We start from the raw sequence: 17,970 nt of genomic DNA on the forward strand, positions 1-17,970 counted from the left end.
ATTCATAGCTAATTATAAAAGAAATACTAGTTAACACTTTAAATAAAAAGAGAGGAAAAAAGCAAAAAGATTTAGGACATAGACAAGCAGATGAAAGGATTCTTGTTGCCTTCCATCTGAGATTACTCAGATGCATTCCTGTATTCAATTACCTGAGAAGATGTGATATTCCCTTAAGAGAGATCAGGAGATCAGAAGGGATGGGAGTTTCATGCATCTTCTTACTCATAGCCCTTTGAAACTGGTTCAGCAGAAATAGCTTAAATTGCAACAGTGTTTGGGGCCAGACGGTGACTACAGACGGTAATCACTGGGTCAAGATCATACCACAAGCCAATAACAAAACGTTCTTGTAGAACAAAAGCTCTGAGAGGATGTTTGAATGCTGTATTAGTTGACCTACAAGATCTACATGGAATAATTCCAGAATCGGAACCAAAGGGTCAAATTGTTTTCTGACTGTGCTTATCTAGTACATTTTCACTTAAAGGACACTGATAATTCTTATTAACTCTTAGCTTTGAGTCTATTTTTCTCATTAAATTCCTGGTGTTATTGCATATTAGATTTTAAGCTTAAGTTTTAATGCCTTTTTTTTTTTTTTTAGAAAGCCACTAAGCACAAGTCCCTGTCATCATTAAAACTTAACGATCATCTAACTTTTCTTTACAATCTTCCCCCAAACCCTCTTCCTTTTTGATAGTTTCCATCTAAAATGGCAGCTTAATTCTTCCCAATGCCACTCATATTCCCAACCATATTAGCCTTATTTAATAAAACATGCAAAGAGAACAAACAAAAAAAAAATAAAAAAACATAGGCAAAACATGTTCAGAAGTCTAAAGGGGGTTAGAAATAGGTTTTTCTCAATAGCTTTCTACTGATCCTGGTGTTTCTGCTATCCTATTTTGGTATTTCAAGGTATTTCATAACACAGTTGAATAGTATGCTGACCGCCAAGTGAAATAGCTGTAAGTATTGTTTTGGTGTTTTCTGGGGGCATTTTGAAGTACGTGTACTACCAAGGAGAATGGAGGAAATCTATTAGAAGCTCTGGGAGAGGTCTTGTAAACTTGAACCTTAGACCCTAATAATAGCAGTGTAACTACATGCCCTTGCTTGTGGTGGTTGTTCATCCAGTATTTTCTCTTTCTATCTTTGCTTTTTTTTCTGTCCTAGTCACACGCATGAGATAACTACAGCAAGTATCCTTATGGCCTCTATCAGACACCTCAAGTCCTCAGATCTTAGTGAAGCTGGGTCAGTGGTGACAGATGAACTGCCTGACATTCCATACACTTTTTAAGAAAGTCTATCCCTTAATTTTCTTTTTTAAGTTTGGTTTTGTTGGGATTTTTTTTTATTATTATTTTATGGCTTTGCTAGAGGAGATATTTGGTATATTAGCATATAATATATGTTATATGTTCTATATATATATGCTATTTATTCTATCTCAATATATAAAAATTATATATAGTATATATTAGTATAGAATAGAATAGTACCAGCTACTATTCACTCAGCACCACTGTGGAAAAAAATACGTCCTCTTTAAAGATCCTGGTAAACCTGCAGCAAGGGTTTGTAAAAGCATTAGAAATAGTTTTCTTTTTTCAGTAAAAAGGATTTCTAAAAATTCCACTGCTTTTCAGTAATATGTATATTGGACAGGGGAATAATAGTCCTAGTTTAAACTGTTGTTGTAAGTCTGACCTTCCAGTTAGTCTTATGTCAAATATTTCTTAAGAGTTTTAAATCCTCTGGAGGAGATGATGAAGAGTGAAATGTTGTACTTTCAAACAAGAAATTGCACCAACTGATAACAGAGACAACAGACGTTATATGCAATATCTGTCTATACAGAAAATAGTCTGTACATACAGAAATAGATATACTCGTAAATAACTTTTTTACAAATCACATTTAATGCAGAAGGTATAATGGTTAAATTGGAAAGACTAATATAGAAAGTTTTTTGGACCTAAAATGAGAAAATACTTGGCAATGTCCTTATTTCACAGAGTGGCTTGATTCCTGCAGAGATTTTAGCATAATAGGCCTGAAATGTCACTTGCCATTGAGGTCAGAGGAGACAACTTGTGATCAAAAAATGGCTTTTATGCCCTTACCTTTGAACCCCTCTTCATTTAATTTAATCTTCTATGCTTCTTAAAGACAAAAAAAGAAAACAAGAAAAAAGGACTTTTTGAAGTGAATTATACTGTTCTGTTAAAGACCATTATTTTCTAGAATGCCTGTGTATACTTCTCTCATTCAATTTTGTGAGATGCTTCAGATTTTCATAAATGCATAAGTGACTTAATATGGCTATTCATATATGTGCCTTTGCAAAAGTTTATATGTAATCTTTGCAGGACTCTAATCTAAAAGAATTGGAAAAGCAAACATACAGAACAATAGGATGTATCATTCTGGAATGTGGATATATGCTGATAACAACAAATCTTTTGTGAATTAAGTTAATTAAACTTTGTTTGTGAGGCCTTGTTGGAAAGCTCATTTGGAGTTGCATGAAATCAAGTTTTATGCCCCAATTATAAAACATCAAGTAGTAAATTTAAGCAAATCCAAAAAATGATAAGATAGAAATTAGAACATCTGATGTGAGTAAATTTTAAGAAATACATATACCCTACAGTTAAAAGAATTGATTGAAGAATCTTGGATATAGTACAGTCCTCATCCTTGGTAAGGAATGACATAGGGAGGAAGGAATGCACTTGAATTTTGACCAAATATATAAAGTGTTTAGGAAGTATAGACCTTGCTCTACAGGGAGATCATCTTTAAATAATCTCAAGGTATCTTAATGGAAAAAGCAGGCAAACAGTGGAACATAGTCCAACAAGAAGGCATTAAAGATGCTTTCAAAAGAAAAAGTGAAAAGATAATGAATTCAGTATATGTGGTAAGTAGTAGATAAAGCAGCTTTGGTCCATGAGAGGTCACTTTCACTCTAAAATGTTATTTTTTTGATATGGCAATGTTTTTCAATATGACCTGAGGTTATTTTTCAACTATATCCTTTTAAGTAGATTTTACAGACTATATATGCCTTCAGTATTATGACAGCTGCATATAAAGCCCTACAATATATTGAGTGTATGCAGGCAGAGATATAAAACGAAGTTTTACCTCTTCTTACTGCTACATTACATGAAATATAGGGGCTAGTATTTCCTGGTATGATAAATCTTTAATAGATTTGAAACAGTGTATTTAGAGGTGGTTTAATAAGTTAGTGTCCAGGATCAGGACAATTACTCTTAGCAGGGCATTGGAGAAAAGATGATGAGTCAATATAATGTGGAATATTTTCATTTGGGAAAGATAACTGACCCAAGAGTGTGAATTCCTACATCTGTCCAAAAAGCCTACAAGCAGTCACTGCTACGGTGAGCTGATGGATTCTGAATATATTTGAAAGCAGATGTGGCTACTGGATGACTACAAGACTTCTTTTAATGTTTTTCAAAGAAAATCAGTAAGTCTTTCTGAAGTAATCTTGCTTCTTGAGGGTAGAGATAAAGAGAAATTTGTGTGACAGAATGGAGCACTCGGATGTGCTCAGCTGTCATGGTATTCCTGGAAATGACCAATTTTTCTGTCAGCTATTGCCATGGTAGGATCACTGTGGAGCAGGAGGGGGTTTTGTCATTTTAACTTCACCTGTTGGAGGAGTTCTCTTTTGTAAAAGGAAATACATGTTTCTCCCAAGACTGTTCTCTCGAAGTGGACACCTTTCAGCTGGTACTTAGCACTGAATTGCTATAGGCTGCCAAGAAGGAAGAATGCCAAGCTGGTGCCTCTCAGGCACTCTCTTTACAGTTGTCATGAATTGCTTTGCAGGAAGAAGTGACAGTAAAGATGCATTACATTGAATGAAATGGTAAAGTCTAATGTACTCTGGGACACTTCAACTGAATCTGTCATAACTCTGAATTTTTTTTCCTTCCCTTCTCAAACAGGAAAAATGAATTAAAAGCAGTTTACCAATGGGGCAATTAGTACAGAGAAAAATACCAATAACTGCTAATATCAGGTGATCATATTTGAGGCCAGTTCCAGCATTTATAGGAATCTGCAGTTGCTTCAACATCTAATAGTTATTCTGTTGTATCCAGGTGATAGTAAGACTTTTGTGGTTTCGATAACATGAGGCTTTCTTCCCTTTCTGGTTAAATCTCAATGCATTTCTTTGACTAGCCATTTTCCACAACTCTTAGATGTTTACTGTATAGTAGTGCAAAAGCAGTCATCTGAATAAAGCCCAGCTGGAACTCAGCCTGGCCATTATAAATCCATCAACAAAAAGAGAGTCAGGGAGAATCTCCATCCCTTACTGGATGCGGGGGGAAACGTTGCGACCAAGGACGAGGAGAAGGCTGAGATACTTAATGCCTTCTTTGCCTCTGTCTTCAATAGTCAGACCAGCTACCCCCAGGGTGTTCAGCCTCCTGGGCTGGAAGATAAGGATGGAGAGCAGAACAACTCCCTCATAATCCAGGAGGAAGTAGTTAATGATTTGCTTATGAACCTGGACACGCATAAGTCCGTGGGGATGGATGGGATTCACCCAAGGGTACTCAGAGAGCTGGCGGGAGAGCTCACCAAGCCTCTCTCCATTATCTGTCAACAATCCTGGTCAACTGGAGAGGTACCAGGTGACTGGAGGGTGGCCAATGTGACGCCCATCTGCAAGAAGGGCTGGAAGGATGATCCAGGAAACTATAGGCCTGTCAGCCTGACCTCGGTACTGGGAAAGATCATGGAGAGGATCATCTTGAGTGAGCTCTCACAGCAAGTGCAGGGCAGCCGAGGGATCAGGGCCAGCCAGCATGGCTTTATGAAAGGGAGGTCCTGCTTAACCAACTTGATCTCTTTCTCTGACCATGCGACCTGCTTTCTCGATGCGGGGAAGGCTGTGGACGTTGTCTACCTGGATTTTGGTAAGGCCTTTGACACCGTCCCCCACAGCGTTCTCCTGGAGAAGCTGGCGAATCATGGCATAGACAAGTATACTCTTCACTGGGTAAAAAACTGGCTGGATGGCTGTGCCCAGAGAGTTGTAATTAATGGGGTGAAATCCAGTTGGTGGCCGGTCACCAGTGGTGTCCCTCAGGGCTCAGTTTTGGGGCTGGTCTTGTTTAACATCTTTATTGATGATCTGGATAAGGGGATTGAGTGCACCCTCAGTAAGTTTGCAGATGACACCAAACTAGGTGGGGGTGTTGATCTGCTTGAGGGTCGGCAGGCTCTACAGAGGGACCTGGACAGATTGGATCAATGGGCCAAGGCCAATGGGATGAGGTTTAATAAGGCCAAGTGCCGGGTCCTGCATTTTGGTCACAACAATCCCACGCAACGCTACAGGCTTGGGGAAGAGTGGCTGGAAAGCTGCCCAGCAGAAACGGACCTGGGGGTATTGGTGGACAGCCGGTTTAACATGAGCCAGCAGTGTGCCCAGGTGGCCAAGAAAGCCAACGACATCCTGGCCTGTATCAGGAATAGCGTGGCCAGCAGGAGTAGGGAAGTGATGGTGCCTCTGTACTCGGCGCTGGTGAGGCCTCACCTCGAGTACTGTGTTCAGTTCTGGGCCCCTCACTACAGGAAGGACATTGAGCTGCTGGAGCGTGTCCAGAGGAGAGCCACCAAGCTGGTGAGGGGTCTAGAGAACAAGTCATATGAGGAGAGGCTGAGGGAACTGGGCATGTTTAGTTTGGAGAAGAGGAGGCTGAGGGGGGACCTCATTGCCCTCTACAACTACCTGAAAGGAGGTTGTAGAGAGGTGGCTGTTGGCCTCTTCTCCCAAGGGAATAATGGCAGGACCAGAGGAAATGGTCTGAAGTTGCTGCAGGGAAGGTTTAGATTCGATATTAGGAAGAATTACTTTACTGAGAGGGTGGTCAGGTACTGGAACAGCCTGCCCAGGGAGGTGGTGGAGTCGCCATCCCTGGAGATATTTAAGAAACGTTTAGACATGGCACTTCAGGGCATGCTCTAGTGCCCGAGATTGTTGGTTTGTGTCTGTTTGGGGGTGGGGTGAGGTGTGGTTGTGGGTGTTTGTTTTGGTTTTGGTGTTTGGTGTTCTGGGATTTTTTTTTTTTTTTTTTTTTTTTGGTTTTGGTGTGGGTTTTTTGGTTTGGTTTGGTTTTTTTTTTTGTTGGTTGGACTCGATGATCTCAAAGGTCCCATGCAACCAAAAATATTCTGTGATTCTGTGATATTTTCTTTGGCCAGATCCCTGAGTGTACGTACCATATTATCTTCTCTTTCACTGGTGTCACCTGTTGTCTTGTGATAGCAGAATTATTTTCTTACTGTTTTTAATTTTTTATGTTTAGAAAAATGAGAAAGCAAATGGAATGCGAGTCAGATTTACACTTGAATAATATCCTTTTGATAACATGCAAAAGGTTTAGAAGTGTCATCACGTATTTGGAACAGACTACAAGGGAATTCTGTTTTATAGAAAATTCTTTCCTTGCAAGACTCTGTTTAATGCCAAGAGGTGATCTGATGCAGGATGAAATATCTCTCTGTGGGTATGGTAGCTGCCTTATGCATATGTACTTATTACTTTTTAAAAAAATGCTGTTAAATGCACCTGCATCATTCAGGGATCCTCAAGATTCTTTTCATTGTGTAATACCCATTCTCTATGAAATAATTACAAGTTACAGATACCTGAAGTATTCTTCCCCCCACCATCTCTGGACCATCGTAACTTTCCTTTTTAATTGAAACAAAGCTTGTTCCAGAATGGGGACATTCTGACATGCTTTGATGAGCCTAATATAATATGTTGTCCTTGCACTCTTTCAAAAAGTAAATTGTAGAATATTTGCACCATTGTTGGTGGGTAAATAATTGTTTGTAAGCATGTGCAGAACAGTTGAAATAAGGGGGGAAAAAAAGGCCAAAACAAACCAAAACTATCCAGCTCAGATGATGGTATATCCCATCAATCCTGGAAATCATAAAAAGAGTAATATCCTATGAATATGATGTATCTACTAAAAGACTGTAGTAGGCTGGAACATGCTAGCCTCCATTTCCAAGCATTGTTTAACTGAGAGGAGTCTAAATTACATCTTTCAGTAATAGAATTATTCATTTTAAAAGTTGTATCTACAGGTACTTAGTGAAAGTGTTAATGCAGAATTAGATATTGGATCTCCTTTCATCCAGGGAGTTAGTGTGCAGTTTCTTCTCTCTTGGACCATATGGTTTTACAAGTCATACCTTGACTTTCAGGACTGAAGTATGAAGAGAAAAAAAAATATTAATGAAATTCTGTCAAAGCTGCCAGGTTTCACCTGGTTTCATATCCAAAGCAAGGCAAGGCTTTCAAGAAAAACTCGAAGTCAGCCCAGATTCACTCAACACGGGGCCCAAGTTCACTCAAAAGGGTTGTGAGCCCTCACAAACCTTTTGAAGAATCTGGGCTGAGTTTCAAGTCGGTATTGAAACCTGTAATCAAGCAGGCTTCACGTGCTCTTGAATTTCCTTGAGAACACTTACCCAGCTCTCCCTCAAGTTTTCTGTGGTTTGCTGGGATTTTTTTCACTTTCAGCGGAACAATGATAGAGCCCGAGTCTTCAAGTAATGATTACTAAATGCAGTGTTTGCTGCTGCAAATGTCCAGGCGCTGCTCACCCTACTCAGCAGACTACATTACTACTAATAAAAAGCATTTGCAGCATGAGAAATAGCTCTGATCCTTGTTCTGACTGGAGAAAGAATAGGGAAACTCCATTTGTGAATCTTTGCTACAGGTTTCACATGTATTTTAAGTGCTGCTGATTGAAACATTATAACAGAAAAATAGTGATTTAACTTTGTTCCCTAATAATTATATCACCCTTCTCATTTTTTGCCAAATTTAAAATCAGGATTTCCTCTTTCAAAGGTTATGTGTCTACAATGTATAAAAATAATTTTAATGACAATAATTGTAGAGCTGCTAGGGAAACTGATATGAAAAACAGCTTAAAAGTTTGTCCTTTTTTTTTAGATTTCTACATGACTTCTGTAACATTTGACATTTGTTTCCAGGACAGTTCAGAGTTTCTTCATGTCCCAAAGCCCACTGATGCTTGGGAATCCTAAAATTCTCCTTGCAAATTAGTAGGCCAGTAGCCCAGCAGACTGAATCAAGTTCCAAACTAAAAAGCTTTTGGCTAAAGCATGCAGATCTTAAATGGATTTAAGTTGTGCTACCTAAATGACTATATAAGTATAAATCTCACCTAAGCACATATGCACAGAGCAGTTTGTACTATTGCTTAGCACATTGGTGACACCAGAGTTAATATCCATGCTCTTGTAGATTTTGTGTATCAGAATACCATCTAAGTGAAGTGAAATTGGTATAAAATAAAATATGAGAGAACACACGGAAAATAGATTATTTTTTCATCAATGTGTTGCAATGAAATTTTCATATATTTAATTTACTTCACTTGATCACCAAATGATAATTTTCTTCATATAAAAACAGTCATGTTTTCAAAATGGGCCCACTATGGCTCTCTACTTCACTAACTGATGTGTGTCCAGGGAGATGGTGTGTGCAGGAAGAGGGAAGAGAGTTTTTATTTGTAACTATCAAGCAACTTTGAGAAAAGCTGCAAGGCTGAATCCTTCCTGCTCTTCACTCAGCTCTTCTTCCACATGGTAGACCAGTTCCCATATTTTTTAGGTTTTCAGAATCATTTTTAAGATCTGTTTTTAAGTCACTTTGATGACTTGGTGGTTGTTTGTATTACTGCAAACTTTGTTTTAAAAAAATTTCCAAAATTTGCTTTGAGGTTTTTTTTATGGTTGTGGTGTTGTTTTGTTGTGTTTTTTTGTTGTTTGTTTGTTTTTTTTTTTAATAGGAGTATCAAAATTCATATCTAGTTTTGTTTGTGTGGGGTTTTGGTGGTTTGTTTTTTTTTTTTCCTTACAGAATTGATGTACCTGAGTATATCTTCACATGGTTTCTATACATTTTATACACGATGTATTTACAACGAACATTATCCTGAACATCTTTATTTTCCACCTTGTAGCTAATTCTTTGTATTTTTACAGCTAAAATAGACCAAGAAAATGAAGAGAAGTCACTGACAGAAGCACATAAAAGGTAAGAAAGAAGAATGCAGTAAAACCTTTCTTTGAAAAATATTTTTTGGTAGAAGTTGCTGTAGTGGTAGCTAGCATAATTGTATTTTTGAATAGCTAAAGAAATGCATTCAGAAAACTAAGTAATATTTGTTTATTGTCAATTTTAATTTGACAATTAGGAAAAAAAAATTGAAGGAACATAGACACCCAGCCTACCTTTAGAGAAATATTGCACAAGACTCCTGTCTTTCAGAAAATGCTGTACCTTATGCAAAAATAAAGAATTTAGAATTTACCGTTTGTACTCAGAGAAAACTGTTCATACTTCACCAGAATCATGGTGATTTGACAGACACGTAGCATTCCCCAGACAACTATTATTCATTATGTAGCACTTCCTGTGCTTATAAAATGTCTGCTTTAAAATAAAGAATAGAAATCTGTTTTAAAATATACTAATGATATGTACAATTAAATCTGACTTCCTTTGTAGAATTGCTAATAGATCTTCAAATAGGTTTTTTTGTGGCAAAAAGCAAAATACCTCATTAAATTTCACTACAGATGTGTGCAGCTGAGAGAGTTTTCAAAATTGGGAACTTCACTGCGTTGCACAACTTGTGGTTTCTTCTGATTTTTTGGCTGTGTTTTTTCAGTGTTCTCCTGAAGCAGTATTTAAATGGGACAGACTTTTATCTGTCCCAGCAAAAGACCAAATATGACACGCATCATTTATAGATCAGGTTTAGTGAAACTGACAGTCTGTGTTTGTTTTCCTTTCACTAAAAATATCATCTTTTTGTACTAGCTACAGCTGCCACTGACTATATGCTAATGAATATACTCATTATATATTCCAAGAGCTGGGAAGTCTCTCAACAGGATTCCTGTAAAATACACCACTATAAAAGGTTCTAGTTCTTACTACACTTTGTTAGCCATACTATGGGCCTGATGCCCAAACTTGCTACCTGCTGCAATGCCGCGTAACGGTTGACATCTTTCCTGGTACAGCACCACATTTTCGCTCTATTCCCTTGGGCTATGTACTAAAGATAGTACTTGAATAGGAAACTAAGGGGAGAGTGGATGTTCCTCTCCCAGAAGCAGCTCCCTTCTTACTTGTAAGGAGATGGTAGGTCCTTGAGTGCTACATTGGTGATGCAGGATCATCATGGAAAATGTGGAACAAAGGGAGTATTCCTTTGGCTTAGTATCATACCTCTTGCTCAAGTATATGAAAGGCATTCCTGACATTTCTTATGTTTGTTTAACTGCTGAGTTACATAATTCTTATCCTTAAAAATCTCCTTAATAAAAAACCTTGAGAGAAGAAACTGCTGTTAGAAGAGATTTTTGTCATTTCTGACTGCTCTTTTAAGGAAAGTGTTTTCCGTGTGGAAAATGGATTAGACTACATGCCCAAAACCGACAGCTATCTAAGGACAAGGGGAATTTGCGTTCTGTTCAGAAATCTTGTGACTTGTTACTGTCTTCTGGTGTCTAATTCATTCTCTATTCTTATTTTTTCCTTGACTGCACTGGAACCATCATATGAAACACTTCCTATTGGTATATCTAGCATCCACAGTATGAGGGAAGAAAGCAAACGGCTCCCTGGATTCTCATTCAGTTTTGTCTGCTCCTTCCAATTTGTCCTAATTCTTTCTTCTCCCACTATGTTGAATGTAACAGCTCCTTTTACATAGGAGTTTGTGAAAGAAAATTAGTTTTTGTTGTTCCTCTTTACTGCAAATATCTAGCAAGGATAAGGTCAAGTGCAAAATCTTTTGTGGAACACATGAGGAATTATGCTAGGACAACATTAAGGCAAAGTTATTTTTTTACTATTATCTATGCTGCATTTCTCTTTCTTTCTTCTTTCTACCTTCCCATTGAAATTCTTAATCAGATTAGTGGTATTTGTTAAAATACTGAGGAATGGTATAGTTTTAGTGTTCCACTAAGATTTTTATTTGGGCTTGGAAATAAAAAGCTTGGGATCTTTTTTGGTGGGAAGTGGGTGAAAAAGAAGATGAGAGCTTAAAAATCTAAATAAAGATTAGTTACATTTGGCTAATCATAGGTAGAACAGCAATGCACAGAATGACTAGACAAGCAAGTAGTGCAAGGAAAAGTGATGGATTAGATGGAGCAAAATTAATGTGATTAATGTGCTTGGGTTTTCTTTTTTGAAGTAGATAATTTCAGCCATGTATAAGTTCGGGTCTACTCCATAAAAAAACCTACGTTTTCTTTTTTTTGTTCTTAGTTTGGGCACAAAATATTAAAGCTGATATCTCCATAAAAATACAAAAGTCTAAAAGAGAAGTTCTTACAACAATGATAACAAAAATCTTTCTAAAATGAATAATGATTTGGGGAAAATGCAACAATGTGTATTTTAGAAAAGCTCAGTTGTGCAATAGATGAGCTGAAATGGAAAGTTAATCTTCCACACAAAATAAAGACAGAGAAAATGGAATGTCTGCTCCAGGGACTCCATACACTGTATAGCTGTTCATTTGTCACAAGTGAGAAAATGTTTAATCAGTTCTGAAATGATGTATTCTCTCTTTATTTATCGTGTTTAGTGACTTTAAGAGTGTCAGTATGTAAAGTGTTTATCCAAGGAATGGATTTCTGGCACATGGATAAAATGAAAAGTGAAATGTTTAGCTCACAACAGGCATATGTTCCAAGATCTCTCTGAGTAAGTATCCTGAGATGAGAAGAAAGCACACAGGTCTGTGTTTATCTAGCTTACGCAGGCAGACAAGGAAGGCTCCAGCCTGGTATTAACACTGAAGTGACATGGAATGTCTTCACCAAACCCCAAACAATTACATCATTCCCTTAACAATATTGATAAAGTGTAATAAAAAAGAACCTGGACTTTCCAATTAGATACTCATTGCTAAATACTTGAGAAACTGTGAAATACTTGACAAGTTAAAGTAAAAATCACTGTTTTGGGGGGAGGGGAAAGAAGTAGAAGAGGAGAGGAGGGCGAGAGAGATGCTTCTATATTTTAGGAGTTCACAATTTGGTGCCCCTTTTTTTTGTTTGTTTGGTTTTTTTTAATTTTAGATTATGTTCTCTGACCCAAGATCCATAGCTATGTGCTCAATTCACACAGCTGTATATAACATTTTTAAAAAAAATATAATTAAAATTTAACATCTTTGAAAACTGGGTGAAACAGCATGCTTTCCATCAAGCAACAAATATGTTCTCTGTTTTCTGTATTTTCATTTACTTAGCTTTAAATGTCTCTAATCTTTCAAGATGTGATTTTTTTTTTTTAAGCAGGGAGAAAAAATTAGAAACGCTATTGTTTCCAGGTATGTTTAATACAATTTTAGAATGAGATAGACTTTGATCACAGTATCCATAGCAAGTAATTTGAAGTTATTGTCAAAACAATATGATAGCTCATGTCTTTTTTACCATACTAGGTAAAAGTATGGTTAATAGTATATTAGCAACAGCAATAGCAACAGCAGCAATATAATCTTGCTGCATTATAGTCAGAAATTAGCTAGTTACTACTCTTCTTGCACTTCATTCTTGAAGAAGCAACAGCTAAACAGTCTGACTACGATTACCAGAAACAGCATTCAGTGGAGCTGAAGATCCTAATTCTCGGCCTTGCTACCTCTATTCAACTGAATAGTTATGTAGGAATAGCATGTAGCTTTATTATTTTCTTATAATACCTTACCCAGTATTGAGTTCTGATCTCTTTGGAAGGCTTCCAGATTAGGGTCTTTTTTTAGAAAAAAATAAATCCAGACTGTAACACCTATCTCTCTTCCATTGAAATAGTTAGGATGATCTTTTTCTTTTTCTTCCCCTCTACCTGCAATGATTTGTCTCTTCTTGGAATAACACCTCAGGAGTCATTCACAAATTGAACTGGAGACGTTTGCTTTAGACCTGAGACACAGTCAGATGATCTTCAATTCTTTCTGCTATCTCTCAGTCAAATAATGAAGCATCAGAATCTAAATTCAGTGCCATAGCACTGAACATTTCTCAGTTTATGTTTACTCTCATACTGCACTCATGTAAGAGACAACGTATGCTGAAAACCTCTTAAGAACACTACAGATCCTTTTATTTCTAATATTTCATATAGTATAATCCTACTTGAAGTGACAACATAGGTCACTAAGGCAACAGTCCCATATAATGCTTGCTTGATTTGGGGTGAAACTGTTCACCTGCTTTTCTTGCTGTGATGCCTAATAAGCCTAATAAGGGCTGGATAGACAGAAATGCCACTCACTATCATGGCTTTGTGTACGTCATTGATATTAGCAAATCTGAGAGTTTAATCTGTTCTTTAGTAAATCTCAATACATAATGAGAATACATATTTGCTTTATGAACAGTCAAACAGAGGACTTTCTACCTTCTGACATAAGTACCAACTGGGGAATTTAGGATGCTTGTGGTTGGTTATTAAACACTCATCTTCCTGTGTCAGGATATTTTTATTAGGTTTATTTTATAATTTGCTCCCATTACTTGCACATTCCAGTGATTTTTAGGCCTTTAAGTGCTTCCTGAGCGCAGCCTCCCAGGCATCTCTTCTCTTTTTCAGGACTTTTAATAATCCATTTAGCAATGTGTTGTTGCTTTCTTTGCTGTAGTAACAAATGACGTTAATTTTGAAGACAAATGTTTATTTTAAATTCCCTGCAAAAAAAATATTCCTGACACAACACTCTTCGCAGACTTCCATTGGCTTCACTGAACATGAGACTTGGGGAGGAACAAAGCTTTACACCTGCATAGAGCTGACAAGTTGATGACACTTAGAGAAATAGTGGACAGTATGGTACAGTGGCACTGCTGAAAAGCAACAGGTAGAAATGTAGCACCTAAGTCTGGTAATCCTTTAAAAGAGTAAATGTTCCTCATGCCTTTCTACCTTCCACACAATGGTTTGGATTGTTTCCAAAAGTGAACTGTAAAGTTAAAGTGAAAATTGAGTTAATGATTGAAATAAAGTGATGAAAAGCTCAGAATGGAGAGAGGTATGTGGTTAAAAAAAAAAAAAACAAAACAAAACAGCACAACACTTTTAACTGAAAGGCAAGAATATGCTGTTGGACATCTTTCACTACTCTTCAGCCACTCATCCTTTGTTGGTTCCTGTACTGTTGGGTGTCTTTTCTCACTGTGTGGCTCCCAGCATACAGACATGAATTGTTCACAGTAATACATTTCAGACTGTAGGTATACATTAGTTGCATCAGCAAAAAGTAAATACTTGGTGAGCAAAGGAAATGTGTATAGAAGTAGCTTACAGACTGTTAAACAGATTGGATCATTCTAGTTTAGTATCCTGTCTCTGAAAAAATATCAGGGCCTGTAAATATGCAGTAATGGAAACTTAGCTGGCAGTTTAGTTATGTCAGAAAGTCTCTTCTGAAATATGGGTAATTGATCTTTCCCTGAAAGGTGAAGTCTTTGTCCTTTTCTGAAAATATTTCCCAAATGACTGCAAGTCCTTAACCATTTGCATGATTGATTTTTGTCAGTAAGAGCATTATATTTTCTTTTAAAGTTGTTGGCCTGCTTGCTTAAAAAATATTAATATTTTATTGGTTTTAAATTAATTTGAATTTAATGACATTCAGTGCTAATATGAACAAATGGTAATACAACTTTTAAGAGACCAGGGTACAATTCAGAGTATAATATTCTGTAACATAAACTTATCTTTCAATTTATTCTACATTTTATGTAAAGGACCTATTCTTAGATCTTACAGTAAAAGATAAAGGATGTTAGTTTAAGGTGCAAATACAGTGGCACAGCTAGGTAGCATTGATAACAATACAGCTAAGAAAACACCCTCATGATAACATAGATAAAAGAACCAGGGTCTGATCCTACACAAAACTAATACTATAGCATTAAATTTGGGATTAAAAAAAAACTAAGAGAAGAATCATGTAGCTAATAAAATTAATGAAAAAATTACAGAAACTAAAATCTTTAAATGTGACACATTGTTTTGACCTCCAGTATATGTCCAGTAGGTGTTTTCACTGAGTAGTCCTCAAAAATTCAAGATATTTCCCTTGAGCTGTTACAGCTGAAGTAAAATATGTGTACGTGTGATTAGCTCCAGTGCCTTGCCATTGTGCATCAGCTTCTGATTATGTTCAGTAGGTTTCTTTGTTTCATTGTATTGTCTGCCTGAGCCATTTAGTTAGATGGTTTCCTAAGACCTTCATGGTATAGTGTTCACATTTGCCATGACTGTGACTTAAATGTGGATAACACTTCTGGTTTTACTCTTTTATAGTGATTTGCCACTACAGTTGTTGCTTTCTTTCTTGCCGTATGTTAAGATTTACTTTAAGGATTATTATATTATATTGCTGTTGTCATGTATATGCAAATAGAAGAGCAGTATGTCAGGGATATGGTTTAATTAGGTCACAATTGCATTAACTCATCTGGGAACTATCCAGTAATAACTTGTGCAATATAGGTCATTCCTTCCGTAATAACTTCCAGCTGATGAAGGCAGCCATCAGCCCCTCCACAGCACAGGGCTTGCCTTAGCCTACTGCTGAAACCCCACTGTGCTGCTTATATATGGAGATTAAGTGACTATAAAAAACGTTGCCTCCTTACTCTTCCTCAGTTTCTTCCTTGCCTTGTTGCCTTGTTTGTTGTCTTCCTTAACAAGTTAGATCCCTTCTGCACTGTGTCTTAAATGAATGCTTCTCACAGGATAACTTGCACTCCCTTCTTTTCTCAACTGCTGCCTTGAAAGATGGTTCTACCTTAATCAGTGTGAGGAGGTAAAAGTTCCTTCTCCGCCCCAAAGGAAACAGCTAGGGCAATGGTCACCCCAGACCAGAAACACCACGGAAGCCTTCATTCAATCCTTGGAATCCTCAGCTCCTCCAGACATGAGAGATTGTTCTTAGGAAAAAGGAGTATGTTTTATTTAGTTTTGCTTGGAAGTGTGAATATTGATGATTCTCATATCCAGAGTGATACAGTGATTTGTTACAATCTTTCCATCAATTCCAATGGTTGACACTTTTTCATTTAAACTTGATCCTTACAGAAAATGCTACCCATTTTTCTCTACTCATCGAAACAAAGATAGTGTCACTACTATGAAGAGAGTGTATTGGGATAAATCAGCAGTTCAGTCACAAATGCCTAATGTTTTAAAAATGTGTGTAAATACCTTTTCAGTCTGACACTTCAACTACCCAAATTCTGAAGTCTTTCAATTTACTTTCATGGGATTTTGTTGTAATTGACTCTAAAAATATGAGAGCCCCCATGAACATCTCTGTTCTCTCCAAAGGCTGGATTTCTTTCCTTCACAGTTGTGCTAGCTTTGGATGATATTAGGGAGTGCTGTGTTCATGCATCTTAAAGAGAGAGCTCTTGTGCATTGAATTAAGAACACTCTTCAGAGCAAACCTGAAGGGTTAAGATGAAACTGCATCACAAAACATTTAAAATTCTAGGAGGTTCCATAATACACAAGTATTTCAGAGCATTTTTATTCTATAATTTTCAAAGAATAGAAACTGAAACCTCAGTTTGACTTGAGAACCAAAATAGAAAGAGCACATGACAATACTCGCAATCAGACCTGTAGATTTATTTCTCTTGTTATTTTTAGAGTGTGTTTTTGCAAATGGCTATGTATAAAATTTAATCTATGTGGGGTTATATTCTTAGAACGTGGGCTAATGTTATATGTTCATGGAATCTGGTAAAGCGTCTGTGTGGTTTCTCTCTAGATTTCTAAATAATCTGCTCTAGGTTTAAGGCAAATTACTTCTTGTTTTGTTAGATAACTTTGACCTTGACTCTGCATGAATTTCGGTTATAAAAGTGAGTCATACCATGGGAGCAGGCAGATTACAAGGCTGAGGTTGACATCAATAGATCAAAAAAAACCATAATAAAACTTCTAATACAATATTTAGTACACAGTGGTTGCACTACCCTCATATGTAATTATAACCTCTTTAAGTAATAATTATTACTCAGAAGGCCTCCATTGAACTACACAGTGAAGACAAGGTGCATTAATAGAAACATCTGGAGATGTTGGGCTTTAACATGAGGCAGTTAGCTGTTTCTTACAGCACTGAGGCTAGCAGCTTGTGTGTCAGATCACTGCTGTTGAAATTCATTCTACCACCATATTCTGTGTCTACTGGCACCTTACTATTTCTTTGAGTTCAACTGAACAAGGGTTATTTAATATGTTTGAAGCTGATACGTTAGTCTTTTTAGGAGAGAAAAATACTTTTCTCTTGGATATGCTACCGGGCCTGACTTTCCAGTGCACTCTATTACATGCTGTTGTTTTATGCATACTCATATTGTATATACCCAGTTTGTCACAGAGCTATCCATGTGCCTATATAACAGCTTAGTTGACATGTATGGGCATGATATCCACACTAACATAAAATTAAAAGCATTAAACTCTGAGAAAGAGAACCTACATGTTCCTGAAAAGTATGCAGATTATGGTGGATTGCACCTAACACCAGTGCAGCTAGGGAACTGCAAATACCTCAAGCCAAGTTCTTGACAGAAAGTTTGAACCTGTTTAAAATTGTCATTTTAAAATGACAGGAGAAAGCACATGCAAATTAAAAATGCATTAGAAGAGTCATGCTAAAAGTGTTTGCCTTTTTCTCTGGGTGGACTGTTAGAATACAATTCTCAGAGACAAAAAAGACCCAAAGGTTCACTCTGTTTCTAATGTATTGTCTCAATTCATATTTTAATCTGAATGATATTCTTGAACAGAGATATAATCTT

General features: G+C 36.9%; 1 protein-coding gene across 1 annotated transcript in view; it reads left to right on the forward strand.

Moving 5' to 3' along the window:
- The window catches only part of FMN2 (formin 2), a 164,026-nt gene that overhangs the window by 122,091 nt on the left and 23,965 nt on the right, over nucleotides 1-17,970 (forward strand). Inside the window, exon 17 of the mRNA XM_074161579.1 lies at nucleotides 9,103-9,154. Within this exon, the coding sequence (XP_074017680.1) occupies nucleotides 9,103-9,154 (52 nt within the window). The remainder of the gene's footprint in view (nucleotides 1-9,102; nucleotides 9,155-17,970) is intronic.

This window comes from Numenius arquata, chromosome 2 (assembly GCF_964106895.1).
Source record: "Numenius arquata chromosome 2, bNumArq3.hap1.1, whole genome shotgun sequence".
NCBI classification, from domain to species: domain Eukaryota; kingdom Metazoa; phylum Chordata; class Aves; order Charadriiformes; family Scolopacidae; genus Numenius; species Numenius arquata.